Source organism: Cyprinodon tularosa, unplaced genomic scaffold, assembly GCF_016077235.1.
Source record: "Cyprinodon tularosa strain WSP-4 unplaced genomic scaffold, ASM1607723v1 ctg34, whole genome shotgun sequence".
Classification (NCBI taxonomy): domain Eukaryota; kingdom Metazoa; phylum Chordata; class Actinopteri; order Cyprinodontiformes; family Cyprinodontidae; genus Cyprinodon; species Cyprinodon tularosa.
Window position 1 is genome coordinate 2,081,376 of NW_024039052.1, and position 16,783 is coordinate 2,098,158.

General features: G+C 36.3%; 1 protein-coding gene across 1 annotated transcript; it reads right to left on the bottom strand.

The window, feature by feature from the left end:
- Window positions 1–183: 183 nt before the first annotated feature.
- On the bottom strand, window positions 184–8,985 carry trmt9b (tRNA methyltransferase 9B). The gene is made up of 4 exons (XM_038294348.1): window positions 8,723–8,985; window positions 4,149–4,345; window positions 3,834–4,007; window positions 184–2,092 (listed from the first exon to the last, which is right to left on the bottom strand). Exons 2-4 carry the CDS (start codon window positions 4,303–4,305, stop codon window positions 1,134–1,136), a joined length of 1,290 nt encoding a protein of 429 aa, XP_038150276.1. The 5' UTR covers window positions 4,306–4,345; window positions 8,723–8,985; the 3' UTR covers window positions 184–1,133.
- Between the last annotated feature and the right edge of the window lie 7,798 nt (window positions 8,986–16,783).

A 16,783-nucleotide genomic window follows, 5' to 3' on the forward strand; every position in this document is an offset into this window, starting at 1 on the left:
AAGAAACACCAGGATTTTAGAAGACCTTCTAAACAGTTCAGAGCACTAACTGGAAAATAAATGACTTACAGTTTCTTTCAAAAGTATTCATACCCCAAAGTTCAATATAATTTATGTATGATTTAATAACAGACAAACACAGTAGCACATTTTTAAATTAAAATGATGAAGATTGGCTCAATCATATGATCTGGAATAAAATCCAGGGACCAATTTGCATATGAAGTTTTACATCATAAAAATCTTTCCCCTCTGTGTGATGTAATCTAGTGACAATAGTAAACAAACTATAATGAAGATTTAAAAACGGCAAGCAGAAAAGTAGGATTAAGTAATACAACTTTGTCTAATAAAATAACACCATGGTGAAACATGGTGGTAGCAGAATCATGTTGATGGGTTTGCCAGATTTTTTTTTTGTTTTTTGGGGATTTTTTTAAATAAAAATAAACTTAGCATCATATCTCTATTGCTTTAGGATTAGGTACTACCATCACACAAAAATCCAAAATAGAACACATCAAAGTCTGTGGTTTTTTACTTATAAAGATGAAAACATTTTGAAGGGATATTAATACTTTTGTAAGGAACTGTATGAGTCTTTATGAGACATCTAACATAGAACAGTTATGGATGCCTGCTGTTCGTTTAGCTCTACATACTAAGAGGTAAAAACCCAGTATTCAAATAAAAAAAATACATTAAAATATCACCACAGAAATAAACCAAAAGCAATGGAAATTTATACTGTCAATCTGTCTTACGTTGCTTTCGATTTCCCCCTAAAAATGGAAATTATGCAACCATCATCATCTCCCTTTAAAAAACTCATTTTTTAAAAGCAATTAAATAAATAGAAAAATTAAAGCTGGGACACAAGAGCCCCATTTCCACCCTCTTGCTTTCATACAGAATACCTACTTTAAAAAAATGATTTGTATTATGCATGTATCTTAATCAGTGCTAATAAAATTGTAAAATCATACCTTTCTCAGTAGAGAAGTTCAGGAGAATGTCAGAGGCCTGATGGAAGCTACAGCTGCACATTTACAGACATTTTATTCCCTAAACGTTTCAGTGTTGATGAGAGTGGTACAGTGCTAAAAATTTGGGCTAATCACCCTGATTTAAAATCAGATTTTCCATAACTGAACCTTCTCTGCCACCACACACCAGTTGGCATGGTCAAAGTAGCTGTGGATCACATGGAGCTCTTCAACGTGATGCTCTATGAGCTCTGCCAGCTCTCCGTCTCTAAAGACATGATAGTACCTCAGACAGGAACCTTCCACCTGCTCCTCGCTCCCCTCAGGACTCTGTGTCCCTTCGTGTTGCTGTGTTTCTATGGTCTCCTTGATGCTTTGATCTTCACACTCCTTCATATCCTCCCGCTGGAAGGAAATAAGATCTGGCAGAGCTAGTGAGCCACACTCTGGAGCCAATGATATTGAGATGCTTTTATTTTCTCTGCCATTACTGTAGGTTGGGTTACTGGGGCCTCCTGGATCAGTCTGACCTTTGTGTGGGTCCAGGTCTGAGTCAAAAACATCCTCCTCTGATCCGATTGCAGATGGAGGGGAAAAAAAACTTGAGACCTGCTTGATGAGGCTTCGTCCTCTCGCTCGCTGGTTGGTCTTACTCCCCTCATTTTCATCTGCGGGTGATACTAAATGCCTCAGGTCTCTGGATGATGGCCAGGAGATAGCTAGGCTTCCAAAGTCAAACACCGAATCCAGAGACCTGGAGAAGAACCACAGTTTCTGCGTCTTCTTCTGCGGCAACGGCTGGGTCACATCTTCGTCTGCCACAGAGGACGTGCTTCTAACCTTCCTGTAATTTTCAGTGCTGTCTAGAATTTCACTCACACTCTGTGCTGTGGCTCGTCTTCGGGGTTTGGCATCTTCTCTGTTAAAGCCGGAAGTCAAATGAGGGTTAGGGTTCCAGGGAACGAAGATGTCTTGTTTTTCAAATTTCCTCCGTTTCTGCTCCATGGCCCACACGTAGATCATGATGCGTCCTCCAACCCGCAGAGTGCGAGCCATCTCCTTTATTGCCCGAATGCGACGCTCTTTGGTGGAAAAATGATGGATGACTGTGCAAAAACAAAGAGTATTTTTCAAAACGTATCCCTAACTGTGAAAAGAGAGTATTTTTCAGAATATATTCCTTAACTATGCAAAAACAAAGAGCATTTTACAGAATATATCCCTAAATGTGCAAAAACAAAGACTCTTTTTTAGAACAAATCCTTAACTGAGTAAAAACGAGGAGGATTTATCAGAATATATCGCCATCTGTGCAAAAACAATGTGGATTTTTCAGAATATATCCCTAACTGTGCAAAAACTAAGTGGATTTTTTAGTATATATCCCTAACTGTGCAAAAACTAAGTGGATTTTTCAGAATATATCCCTAATTGTGCAAAAACAAAGTGGAGTTTTCAGAATATATGCCTAACTTTGCAAAAACAAAGAGGATTTTTTAGAATATACCCTTAACTGAGCAAAAACGAGGATGATTTGTCAGAATATATCGCCAAATGTGCAAACACAAAGTGGATTTTTTAGAATATATTTCTAACTGAGCTAAAACAAAGTGGATTTTTCAGAATATATTCCTAACTGAGCTAAAACAAAGGGGATTTTTCAGAATATATCCCTAACTGTGCAAAAACAAAGGGGATTTTTCAGAATATATCCCTAACTGTGCAAAAACAAAGAGGATTTTTCAGAATATATCCCTAAATGTGCAAAAACAAAGACTTTTTTTTTAGAACATATCCTTAAGTGAGTAAAAACAAGGAGGATTTTTCAGAATATATCCCTTGAACTTCTCAAATGCTGCCACCTAACAACCTCAAGCCTCAATGTATTTTGCTTTAATATCTAATACATCAACACAAAGTAGCACATTAATATAAAGTGAAAGAAGATGACCCTTGGTTTTCCACATTCATTCCATTAGTAGCATGCCTTTGAAACTATCCCTCATATCACAATTTCTAAACAACCAAATTTTGTCTTCAAAATCAGAGCGTCCAAAGATATAGTCTCGCCACCAGACCTCAGTTGTATTTACTGTTGTACTTTTTTTTTTTGACTCGGTCCATCTAATTCTGAATTTTGCTCAGACCAAATGATTCCTTTGTAGCATAAAAAACGACAATTGCTTTCAGGCTTTTTAGCTACCGGTATACTCAACTGACACCCCGCCTAAAAAAACAAAACAACACGACCAAAAACAGCATTATTATTGTCGTTCTCATGTTAAGATTCTTTGCAGAAATGACAAGCAAGTCTTTATTATATTTATATATTTGAAAACTGTTTAGTTCTACATCGGGCAGGTCTAGGGAGGTTTTTGTTGTAACAGTCTTTTCATATATAGATGATGATGACCGGTGGTTTTTATTTTATAGCATTAGAACAAATTATATTAAATAGAAATACTGCTTTCAGTTTTTGTAATTTTGAATCTTTAATATAAAATCACAATAGAATATGTTCAATGCTGTGGTTGTAAATACAACATACAGAAACAAGTTCAAGGGGCATATTATTTGACCGTTATGCATCAGATCTTGTTAAAAAACAAAGCATGCAGAGAGAACAGACTGTTACTTTGTTGTTGACTGCTCCCCAGTTGTTTAAGGATACATGAATTATTTCCCACTGTTGACTTGGTTACACATGGTGCTGTAAACTGATGTTTATCATTATACGAGGTAATGGAATATACACCAAATGGCAGCTGCAGATGTTAAGCTCATTCATATGAAGGGAGTAATCAACAGCATCAGCCATCTTTAACTGTGCATGTGTTTGCCTATTACCTGCTATAGAGAGCACAGCATCAAAGCAGCCGTCTCTGTAAGGCAAGCACAGCCCGTCGCACATCTGGACCTCATGTCCTTGGCTCCAAGCAAAGTCCACCAGGGGGCGACAAACATCACAGCCCAGCTTGAACACTTCCTTGTTGATGTGGAGGTATTTGCCATTGCCACAACCTATAAACAATGTAAACAAAATCTTATGACTAATATGGTAGACATTGGTTTATATTGCATAAGGTTTAAAATGAATATTGTTTTGTTAATAATTATATTTCTCCATGTGTCCAAGGAATAAGGGCTGAAGGTGACACCCACCAATGTCAGCTACGATGCTCCCTGGAGGCAGGTCCAGCAGGAACTGTCGCACTTTTGGCCAGGCTTTGTAGCGGCTGTCATTGAAATATGGAGCGATCTTGTCATAGACACTGTGCACATGGTCCCTCTCCAGTTGACTGGCAGCCTCCTCCATCATGTCGACTTTGGCTGCCTCCTGCAGCGTCACAGCTTCATGGCTGCAAGAACAAAATAGATCATTAATGACTTTAGTGTGCTTGGAAATTACTTATTCCCTTTAAAAGCTTTCAGAGTTTTACATTAGAACATATGATTAGATTTTTTTTATATAGTTTTTATTCTAGAACAATCTCCTTTAATGGCTTGTTTTTCTTTAAATTATGTCCCTGAGTACATGGTTAACTGGACAGCTTTTGGACGCTAATGTTGCCAAAGACTCCCAATCAGATTGAGGTTTTAACTTTGACTGGCCTAACTGATTAATATGTTTTTATTTAAAGCATTTTATTGGATTCCTGATTTTCTGTTTAGGGAAAGCGATCCTCTGCACCAGTCTTTAAGCTTTAAATCCTTTATAATGTCATTAATGTTAACATATAACATATGTTAGCATTAATGTTAACATATAACATATGTTAGCATTAATGTTAACATGTATATATATATATATATATATATATATATATATATATATATATATATATATATATATATATATATATATATATATATATATATATATATATATATATATATACACCCTTCCACTTCAAAAATAGTTATAAAATACTTACTGTTAGTCTATTAGTTAAAATTCCAAGTACAACTAAATTATTGTTTGTGACAAAAAAAGGGGAAAAGAAGTTAAGGACTTTTGCAAAGCACTGCATTTACTTAGCATGTTTAAATAGAGAAATATCCTCTGACAGATGGTAATTTAAAACCAAATGTTCTGCTGTGTGCCTGAAGTACCTGCAGCATTAGCTGGCCCTCTTATGTCCAAAATCCAGTTCCCCAAGAAACAGAGTAGTTATCTTCGAAGCAGCTTCAATTCTGCAGCAGTTTTGTATTATTTAAGAGTTAAAGACAGAAAAACACTGATCTCTGGTAATGGAAAAATGAACACCATGCATAATCTTTAAGTTAATTTTGCTACTTCTGGATTTAAGTGGAGGAAATTTTTGGTTTCACACATGAAAGGAAATATGATTTTGAGATTTTAATCTTAAGAGAGGCTTATATATTACCATTATAATAAATGTTTCAGCTTTCAGGCTTTCATCGAGTTTTGTATTATACAATATGCCCTCAGGGGAAAGTCTTTCCTCAAACCTTCACAGATTATTTATCTTTGATCTCTGTTATTCATAGCCATCCCTTCAGTCCATGAATGTTCTTAGAATGCAGTCCCACCTTCCTGAAGCCTGCTGCTTCAATTCCCCTTAAGCAGAGCAGTACAGAGAAATTTGATTATATATAACGGATAACATTGATATTTTAGGGGAAAATGTCTGACGATGCAGTAATCTAACTCAACTGGTGTGGTTTTGACCTTGTGATGGAATTATTGCCTCCGTCAGATTTCATGGAATTAAAACTGAATATACCGAAATAAACAATGTCTAAAAGTTTCAGCAAAAAAGTTTGAAAGCTATACTTTAAACATCATCATTTTACACAGATAATTGTATTTTACCTTAACGAAAAACAGGAATGAATAAGAAATTATTGATAAAAATGCAGCAATCTGGAATTTGTAGCCGACTGATCAGTGTTTTGTTTTTTTGAAAAGCTGTCATTGACTGATGAAGATTTTGGACAGTTTCAATTTCTCTTTAAGAACCAAATATAAAGAATCAGCATTAAAATTGTGTTCCAGCATGAGATTTCAATAAGAAACCCCGCCAAGCAGCAAATTTCGCCCAGACCTATAGCTAAACTACACACATGATCTGGATGATTACAAAATATAAATATAAAACATGTCCATAAAATCTGATCATAAGTTTCAATTCATCCTGCTAACACACCATCAATGTTCCCTTATGTTGTGTTTTTGTCTTCTGTAAAATACTTTCTGAGTTCGATTCTGAGGCTGTCAATAGTCACTGCTGCCACCCTCTGGTTTAGTTCCATCAAATATCCTTTTCTCACAATGGTAGAGAATCTTTTTAAGAAATCCTGTATCCAGATTATAATCTGGATGATCACAAAAAAGTAATGAATTGTTCTTGGCAGGAGGGACACATCTGATAAAAATTTCATTAAAATCCATCCATAACTTTTCAAGTTATCCTGTACACAGACAGACGGACAGACTGACACACAAACTCTCCTAAAAGCATAACAATCTATATTGTAAGCAAATTCCATGTTATATTGTGTATGCGAAAGAGCAATAACAGAATACAAGGTTTCACTTTTAATTTAAACCAAAAATGATTGACTTTTTTGAAATTTAAGCATTTTAACAATTAGAATGATTGGTGTGGCCAGTTTCACCAAGTCTGGAGAATATAGACCTTTACCTATATCTTAGATTTTTTTTTAAAGTCTTGACATTTCAGTGTCCAGCATGTTCAAAAACAGAAAGTAACTGACAGCTCAAAGGAGCGAGCAGAGCTGTAATCCATTTAGCCTTCCTGTTCCCTACCTTAAATCTTATGCTCTTTCATTCTTTCTTCCAGCCTGAATGAAATGCAGAAATTTCTCAAGTCATTGGAAACAATAGTGTTTATCTCACCTCTGATGAGATGACTTCATTTCAATTCTCTACACATTTTAACTTTAAGTCTGAATCAGTCATTAATAGCATCTACACTGAAGATTGTTAACATCAGATCCTACTGTCAGTTCGTATGAACGTTGCAATTAATAGGAAAATATATATCTTCAAGTATTGTATTCTTTACCAGCCTATCTCTACCTATTAAGGCCAAACAAGCTAAAGCTGATCCAATTCTGGCCAGGAGTTAATTTATCTCTGTGTCTCCAGTTATTAACACCTTATAAAATATGATTGTGTTATTTATAAAATAAGCTGATATTTATCTTTCTGCAAATGCAGCCCAAAATAATCTCCATAACTACAAATATACAACTGTTACTGGATTCCAGACAGCCTTTGTGTGCTTTACACATAATGGGATAAGGAGTAGAAACTCAAATTCAAAACCTATTTTTTTTTTATTTGAAAAAAAACCAAACAAACATATGTTACAAAGCCTCCCTAAAAGATATTGGTGAAAAGTTAATACTTGTTATTCATTTGCATGACAGTGATTTTCTGAAAGTGTTGGATCAAAGCCCTAACAGCCGGAGTACAGCCTGCACAGGCTGCAGAATAAAGCAGCAGTGCATATTAAAAATAAAGCAAGACCACCTGCTTCTTCAGCTGAAAGGGGCATGCTTCACCTTTACATTTATTTGGTCATTTTATATTCTTTTCCAGCTGAACGAAAGAACTTAACTAGTTGGTTTAAGCATGTCAGTGAAGACATTTCTATTCATTTCATTAAAACACAGCTGTAGAATCTAATGAACCATCAAATTCCCCTTAGCTCCTTGAAAAAGCCAGCCTGATCTTTTAATAGTATTGCGCTGCACATAATAAGGATTATGGAAATAGGACGTGCATGCGAAAGAATGAGTGAAACATATTATATGGCTATTTTTGTCTACGTATATGATGTCAGATTCATCTCCTAACGGAAGCTTGCCTTTATACTCTTCGTGTAAATGTAGGTTACCCTGCATCCCTCTCTCAGACCTATTTCTGGATTACTTACATCATCCCAGCAAAGTGGAAGTGAAACCTCCACATATTCTACATTTAATGCAGCCTCATTTACTACATTATCTGTTACAATTCAAGTTATTCTTCCTCCTCAGCAGACTGTGGTGCTCCTCATCTGACATTATGTAACCAACAGCTGGGGAGAGCCACAGCACTGGCTCTGACTGACAATTGGAGCTAAAATTAAATCAGCCGACAGATGCAATGCCTGACAAACACAGAGTTGTTGGAAAAAAGGGCCAATTTGATGCCAATTGTTAACTGTCAGATCTAAAAGAAGATTTCAAGGTGTCAAATAGATGTATTTAGGAACGATTTAAAGCTTTTAAACCCAGATCATTTGGATGGTGAGATAAGCAGCAGCATGATGTGGTGAAAACACAGCATCTGAGCAGCAGGAGGAACAGATTACCCATCAGGTCTGCCAACAGTTATGGCTCCATGAAAATATGGAGAGGTCTCATTTATTAAATAACAGCTGATATTGTCCTTAAGACATGCAGGGACAAATGAGTTCATGCAAGGGCACCGGTCCCTGGGACTTAAACGTTAATCAATTATACTTTATTATTTAAATCTATTATACAACCAGTGTTATGCATATTGTAAGAATAAATCGATTGACCTTTATGTTAGACTAGTTTTGTAATAAAGTTTCCAACATTCATTTATAGAATCAGTCAAATGATTTCTAAATTAAAAGTAATTCCCTCTTAGATAAGAATTTATTCATGCATTTGTTTACATTTAGTTGAATGTTTATATGTATATATCAAGCAGCAGTTTTAAATTGGCTTACTCTTGTTGTGATGTAATTATCCGCCCCTATCCTCAGGTCGCCTGAGTTAAACTTCGCTCAGAGCTCCAGGCGATGGATCTGAATGTTGGAGCCGTCATGAGGATGACAGGCATGTCCTCCTGGTGGCAGAGGCACCGGGAACATTGGGACCGGCGTGGAGTGGAGCCCACAATCTAAGGAAACACCTCCTGTCTGCGTGTGTGGCCGCCTGCACCGCAGCCGCAGCACGGCATCCTAATCATAGCATGTTGGAGCTCTTCTGCTGTCAAGGTGCTGAAAGTGTTGGGCAAGGCTTCCTGTGAGGATTTCAAAGTTAAAGTTTTTCTTTTTTTTTTCTTTTTTAACAAAAGACATTAATTTACATTTTCAAGTAGGAATCACCACTCTACTTTCTTACAAAAAAAAAAAGAGAAAACAATTCAATTTATATAGCGCCAATTCACAGCACATGTCATCTCAAGGCACTTTACAGTTCACCAGATCATAGAGTCAAATTGGATTAAAGTTTTCAATCTCAGGAAAACCAGTTGATTGCATTGACTCACACTAAGCATGCTTGTAGGGACAGTGGAGAGGAAAAGCTCCCTTTTAACAGGGAAAATTGTTGTCGGAAAATTTAGATTTCTCTTCTATTATATATTAATTTATCCTATTTACTTACTACAAAATGTTTCACTCAGTCTGTTTCACCTTTAAGCCTACACAATTCTCTGCAGGATGGTGTTTATAGACCAGACATACCTTCTTCCCATAGCAACATAGATTATTTCTCAAGGTTTATTCATAACATGTTACTGTTAACCAAAGTGTCTGTAATTTGTTTTGCCTCTGAATACTTTCCATTGTTGTAAGTAAGGGGGGGATGCACGCTGCTCAGGCAGAACAGCACTCAGTGCTGTGCCATATGATGAACTGTTCTCTCTTTGCAAAGATATGATAAAATAAATGTGCCAACTGAGTAAAATCAATAGATCTCTGTTTATTTAACTAGGATGAATAGTTGAATACTTTTTCCCCACTACAATCAGGAAGAAACCTCCAACAGAACCAGGCTCAGTGTGAGCGGACATCTGCTGAGGCCGACTGGGGTTCAAGGAGACAGAAGCAGAGATACAAAAAGCAGCTGTAAAAGGCGTCCCCGTCCAGGAAACACAGCCAGGCATACGAGCTCTGAGCCAGCTCCCATGTCAGAGGATGAAGAGAGCACATACAGTCAGTCACAGTCAGAGAAACAGGACAATGGAAAAACAGGCAGATCTCCAACATCTATAAACAAAGGTGTTGATGGCAGCAACACAGCTGATATTTCTCTCCAGGGTGGTATCACAGCCAAACAGGAACAGATGAGGTGAAGCTACTATGAGAAAAAGCAGAGAGAGCAGAATGTTAGAGATTGAACTAACAGATTCTGCAGAGTGGAAGAATAGAGATAGAATATACAGTTATATACAGGAGATCAATTAACTTGTGCAAGGCAACAGAAATAAATTAACAGACAGTAATATTACAACCAATGGAAACATACAAAACTTAAAAAAGAATAAATAAAAATAAAAGACAGACTCATTCTGCAACAAGACAGTTTCTTGCATCATGTCAACTTTAGGAATTTGTCAAAAAAAAAACAGAAATTATGACACTACGTAGTTTTTGTATATGTCCATAATTGTCGGCTAACACAGATAAAGATGAATAGAAGATTTAGAGTTTGTGTTTGAAACTTATTAATGAAGGCTTTTGTTTTTTTCCATTTACATAAATGTATATGATATCTTCCCATATTTACATTACATTACATTTACCATGTCAGATAAATCCTCTGGGATGTCATTATTGTATGTTAATATTTGATTTGTCTCAAAAGCTGTTATATTATCTATTTTGTTACTTAACCAAATATGCAGGTTCTGCCAAAAGCAACCCGTGACTCGACACAAATAGAAGAGATGTTCAGTTGTTTTTGGTTCTTCAAGGCAAAATACACAGGCATTGACCTCAAATCCAAATCTTTTCTCAAGAGTTTCTGCCGTTGGATTTCAAAGTTAAAGTTGATTACCAAAGCATCCAAATGAGATTTTCTGAGAATCAGGAGGGCTCTTGACTAAATTTACCAGGGGGCACAGAACAAAAGAATAACACAAAGATTAAAAAAATTTAAAAGTGCTTGTTTAGTCAGCTACAAGCCAGAGGTTGCAGGAGCTAACAAATAAAAACTATATCATCATACCACTGCACAAAATTAAACCTAAGTAAGTCAATTTCCCTCAAAATAACTGAATTTTATATCTTGAATTAAGCAGGTAGGCCTAAATGAGACACATTACCAATGTGATCATTTGTGTTTAAAATAAGAAAAAACAATTGCATTGTCTTTTTTCAAGTGCATAATATCTAATAAGGTTTTAAAAGTAAAAATCATCATGCCATTAGCAGATCATCTCATTTACCCACCAAAATTTAGACTAAATACACTTATTTAAAGAATGTTTTACTTTTACTTAATCTTAATAATATTTTTTTGCAGTGACAAAATTGATTTAGTTTAAACAGTAAAACCATTCTGAGAATAAATGCTTGTTTCCTTAATTTGAGCTGGTAAATAAGATGATCGGGTAAATAAGATGGCCCTTGTTGCCCCCGGTCCAGATTTGCCACCCAGTTACTTTTTAGCATTTTGCTCCTTATATGAAACACTACCATTTTCAACCATTTCAGTCAACATGAAGCATACACACTGTGGTTAAAAATACTTCACGTTGTTTTTTCTATCAAGTCATGGGAAACCATTGGAGGGGTGAAGTGGAAATCGACAAATATAGGGAACTATATCGTTAATGACTGTCGGGCATCTTTGCTAAAAAAGAAACCGTTGGATTTTGGGCCTGAATGTGAGAAGTAGATAACTACCAAGTTTCACCTGATTTAAAAAAAATACTGAGTAGCAAATTAAATTTGTTGCTGAAGACAAACCCCAGACGTCATTTGACGTGGGATTTTAGGCTAAATCTGTTCCTTCATAGTCTTGATTTAGTCCAGATATAGATGTTGAAAATTGGGCTGTGTTTGGTCGGTCTGATTTAGTCCAGTAGTAGAAAACTGGATTTGCAGCGTCTTACAGTATCAGTGATCTGAAAATTACAGGTTTTCATCTTTCACTTTTCAGCCAAATATAGACGTTGTTTGAACCTAAATCATGTCATCTATTCAACCACTTTTTGCTCGGTGGGAAGTCTTTGAGCATTTCAACTTTACCAAAGGATTTTTGTGACTTTATGATTCTTTTGCCCTGAAACATGCAACTCTTACAAACCATCTACATTCATTTCATTCCAGCATTGAGCTGCAAAACTAGCTGTTGCATAGACAGATAAGAATCTTTTTTTTTTTCTACCGATTTTTTAAAACTTCTATTTTGAAAAGTATGAACACCATATCTGGTCTGGTTGAGATAAACTTGACTCCACTGATCAACCGTTGGTGTGTACATAAACGACAAGCTGTGCGGTCGCTGCACACGGTTGTTATTGGCTGTCAGCCTCACGTGACAAACACAATAAAGAACCTAAACGACGGCAGGGAGCTTACCAAAGCTTTAATTTCATGCTCCATCCCCTTTTCCATCAACCTAAATAGAAAGATTACCAAACAACTTCAATCTTATTTTTAAAATTATTTGCACCCTGTTTCCTGTTCATCCTGATCTTCCACTTGGAAACTCATCAAGGACTATGTAATAAGAGGAAATGTGTTAATATAAGAGCAAATCTCCCTCCTGTGTTTAGTTGTTTTCCTCCGGTGAGCCGGCTCTGATTGTTTTGTCTGGCTTTCTTGTCCTTATGATCATTAGCAGCACTAAGTGGTTCATCACTGCCATTCGGGGAGCACACATCACCAATCACAGCCGGCTTACATAATCATCATTCCAAGCACGCCTGCTCCTCTCTGCTTCTGGCTTCCTCGTGTATTAAACCTGATTCCACCTGGCATGCAAATGTGTGCACACAAACACACACGGATGCAAATACACACCTCTTTTACATTGTTTGATTTGCTCTCTTTTTTTCTTTTTGTAGAGCACTTTTGTCAGAACTAAGCACAACCTCTTCACCCCTCCGCAGATGACCTTTCCTGTTTGTGATTTCCTGTTATTGAGCTGCAAAATTGTGTCACTGCTGCAGAAATGGTTGGCAAGTCTTGGTTGTCCTACATGAGTCAATCCCCTGTGACCAAGTCTGGTATGTGAGAGGAATTTAGTTTGAAAAAGAGTGCAAAAAAAAAAAAATCTGAACACTGAGTCATTGCTGAAATATTTGGATCAATGCAGGTGAACAAGCTGCAGCATTTTGAAGAAAAACACACATTAAGGAGAGATCTTTTGCATGAGTAAGAGGACACTCTACTTATTGTAATCAATGACAACAGAAAGGCTCGTTCTCTGAAGGCCCGACATGTGACAGTCCATGTATAAAAGCTCCGCTTTGGCTTTTGCATGAACAGCAGCATCAAATAGGTCTCACCCATGTGATAACTGCTCCAGGAAATAGTTAATTTCTCAAGCTAAACATTTCTTAAGGTGTGGCCTGTGGGATCAGTGGAAGAGTTCATTAATTAGATTCTTTAAGCAAACCCTGCAGGAAGGAAAACTTTTCAGAAATCAACTTTGTTTCAGGGTAGAACATAAAAGAACCAACTGTGGGAATGATTGGATTTGGTTGTTGTGGTTTTGATACAACCATTAAAAACCTATAAAGTAATATACAGTGGGTATGGAAAGTTTTCAGGCCCCTTTACATTTTTCACTATTTGTTTCATTGCAACCTTTTGCTAAAATCAAAAAAGTTCATATTATTTCTCATTAATATTCATTCCACATTTGCAATTTATTAAAAAAGAAAAACTGGAATATGTATTCAGACCCTTTGCTCAGTATTGAGTAGAAGCACCCTTTTGAGCTAGTACAGCAATGATCCTCTCCAGTTCTGTCAGGTTGGATGGTGAGCGTTGATGGACAGTCATTTTCAGGTCTCTAGAGATGCACAATTGGGTTTAGGTCAGGGCTCTGGCTGGGCCGGTCCAGAATGGTCACAGAGTTGTTCCAAACCCACTCCTTTGTTACGTTTCCTGTGCGTTTAGGGTCAACCTTCAGCCCAGTCTGAGTTCCTGAGCACTCTGGAAGAGCTTTTCTTTCAGGATATCTCTGTACTTGGCCGCATTCATCTTTCCTTCAATTGCAACCAGTCGTCCTGTCCCTGCAGCTGGATATCTGAGATATCAATCCATGTAAACACCTCCAAAAGGATGCAAAATCATAAAACCAGTGCTGTAAACTGGATGAGATGGTTTAGAATTATTGTTCATTAAGATTTCTCCTTGATGCTATCTTTATGTCCTGAGTCAACTTCTTTTTCCTGTCCTCTGTGAGCAACAAAATAAAATTTCTGGATAAAAAACAGAGACTAAAGGTTCAAAAAATATCCACAGGACAAACCAAGTCCAGTGGATATTTTTTGAACTTTTACGGAATGACTATGACCTGGATAAATCTTCATCAGCATCTCATACCCTCTTCTTTGTAGCTACTGCATCTTGCATCCAGATATGAATCTGTCCCTTAGATCGCCTTCAATGTCTGGAAACTAACTAAGCATTACTTATTTTATAGAGACATTTCAAGATTCTAAATCTAAAGTTTGTATTTGTGAAGCAAAAAAAAAATGCCAATGTGATACATTTAGTGATTTTAAATTAAGCAACTGACCAACAAATTAAAGGCCAATGACAGTGTAGAAGGAAGAAGTGATTGTGTCAGATCATAGTTCAACAATAAACCCTCAAACATAATTCCCCTCTCACAGACCACTGTTTGATTCAACTTTATATAAGGCGACCTATTAAGTTCTTGAACCATGTGAACTTACAGATCATCCAGCCAGGAAATAACTGGCAGCCTTTACATGCAGGGATTTTCCATGATCCCCATGGGCATGCTTTCCTAATCTCATTCAATGCTTTAAATACAAAAAACATATTTGTCCTTCCAATCTTCATCAGATTCTGCCAGAGTTCAGACAAACACTATAGTCTCCTCTCAGTGTTCCTTTATAGTTCACAGTAGGGTTGTCACTATCTTCTATGGATTTGGGACCTTTCAGTTGATCTCAGGACATTATAAAGAGAGTACCCATTCTTCTTTTATATCCTCCATGTATAGGCTTAGCTATCCAAATCAGTAATTTCATTTTCAAACTAACTGGTGTAAAAAAAAAAAAACAGACACTGCTTCAACAAATCTTTGTGAAAGGTTAGGTTTCCATAAAGAGATCAGTAAATTCCAGCATGCTCACATGCAACCTTTATATAAATTCAGTCATTACGTCTCCTCATAGTGGCAGCAATTAAGATAAATTCCAGAAATGTGACAGCTCAGAAACTTTTTGAAGTGTCACTTGTCAAATTTGATGTGGTCTTCAGAGCCTTAGCTTGAGGAAAGTGTCACCTTCCTATATGGTTAAAGTAAAAAAGGCCTTCTGTAAGGTCAGAGAAAAACTACAAAGTACGGTAAAAAAAAAAAATAGGAATTAGAGGCAGACAAGTGATGCCTTTGGTGTCATAAAAAAAAAAAAATAACTGCAACAGTTTTTATTGCACAAGTTTGATTTTTTGTTGCTTTTTTTTCTGAGGGTATTTTCCTTTTCTAATCATGCATTTCAGGTTTATTGCTATAAGATGTGAAAGACTCTTTTTTTTTTTTTTTTAGAAAAAGCGCTTCTCATTCTGTCGCTGCATGCTGTGAAAAATGTAGAAGAAAAGAATATGGATGACCTAGATTTGTAACATAAAGGAAACATCATAGAGATTTTCAAAATCTAACATCAGAGGGTTTTCACTGAAGTAAAAAAATACCATGAAAAGAAAATTCACCCCCAAGAACATCAAACAAGTAGTAAAAATAATCTTAGACTGAGAGAACAATCATTCCTGGCTTCTCACACAGAAGTGATTAAAAGAAAAAATGTCAAACCTTACAGCACCTGTGTGCGACTCTAATGAGCACCAGAGGGAACAAGGAGTCCACGATTTATTTCCTGAGAGACAGAGGAACCCTGTACTGTCAGAAAAGAGGGATCTACATTGAAACTGCTCGATGGTGTGTTATCACTTTACATTTATACTCCGATTATATAGTAGTGATCAGAACAAAAACAACATTCTGTTTCTGTTGGTGAATCTCTTAACACTTCAGACTGTTAGGGTGGTGTTATATTTTTTTTAACCTTCACACTATTATCTATTCGGAGAAAGGATCCTTTAATATCAGCCTCACACTTTCTCATACAGATTCGGAAATAGTTTTGGCAATGCAATGGAGGTTCTGCAGTCAAATGATGATGTTTAATGAGATAGTGTTCAAATCTGCAGCTCCCCAGCTTAAAATGGGAACATAATGTAGAGAAACCTCTTTATCTTCAACTTCAGGGGTTGAGAAAATGCTGTAACAAATATTTTATGAGGACGCTGGTGAAAATTCTCAGTCATCCAGGTTATAGTCATTCCAAAAAAAAAGAGAAAAAAACCACTGGACCACTTTTTTTTGCTTCCCATTCAGAAGCTTGAAACCTGTTTCATTTAAATTTGCATGTTTTCTAAGACATAACAAGGCTTTTGTTGGGCAGTTCAATAAAGCCTAGCGCGCCACACTACTGGGACATTTAGAACTGAGAAAGCTTACTTAAAAAGTCCAGTGATTTTGTTTTTTAACTTTTTCTTGGAATTTTATTAAGACTAAAATATTGTCCAATAAATGTATCATGAATTCTATTTCTAGGTTTGTTTGCTTTGCTCAGCCAAAGAATATATTTTTTCAGTTGAGATGGATATAACTTTCAATTAAAAACACATTTTTACATGAAAGCCATTATAGGAAGTCACTGCAAAACCCACAATTAGTGCCACATGGAAAAAAAAATCTTCCAAACACACACACACACAAAAAAAAAAATACAGTCAATGCTACTTGTGTTATCAACTAAAACAATTTTAAATTACATTTGGTCTCAAAAT

Bases quoted from the DNA above. Each gene is read 5' to 3' on its own strand.
- trmt9b (XM_038294348.1), bottom strand. From the start codon at position 4,305: ATGATGGAGGAGGCTGCCAGTCAACTGGAGAGGGACCATGTGCACAGT. The intron at 4,008-4,148 runs GTGGGTGTCACC...CATTGTTTATAG, and splicing joins GAGCATCGTAGCTGACATTG to GTTGTGGCAATGGCAAATAC. The intron at 2,093-3,833 runs GTAATAGGCAAA...GTTTTTGCACAG, and splicing joins TGCTGTGCTCTCTATAGCAG to TCATCCATCATTTTTCCACC.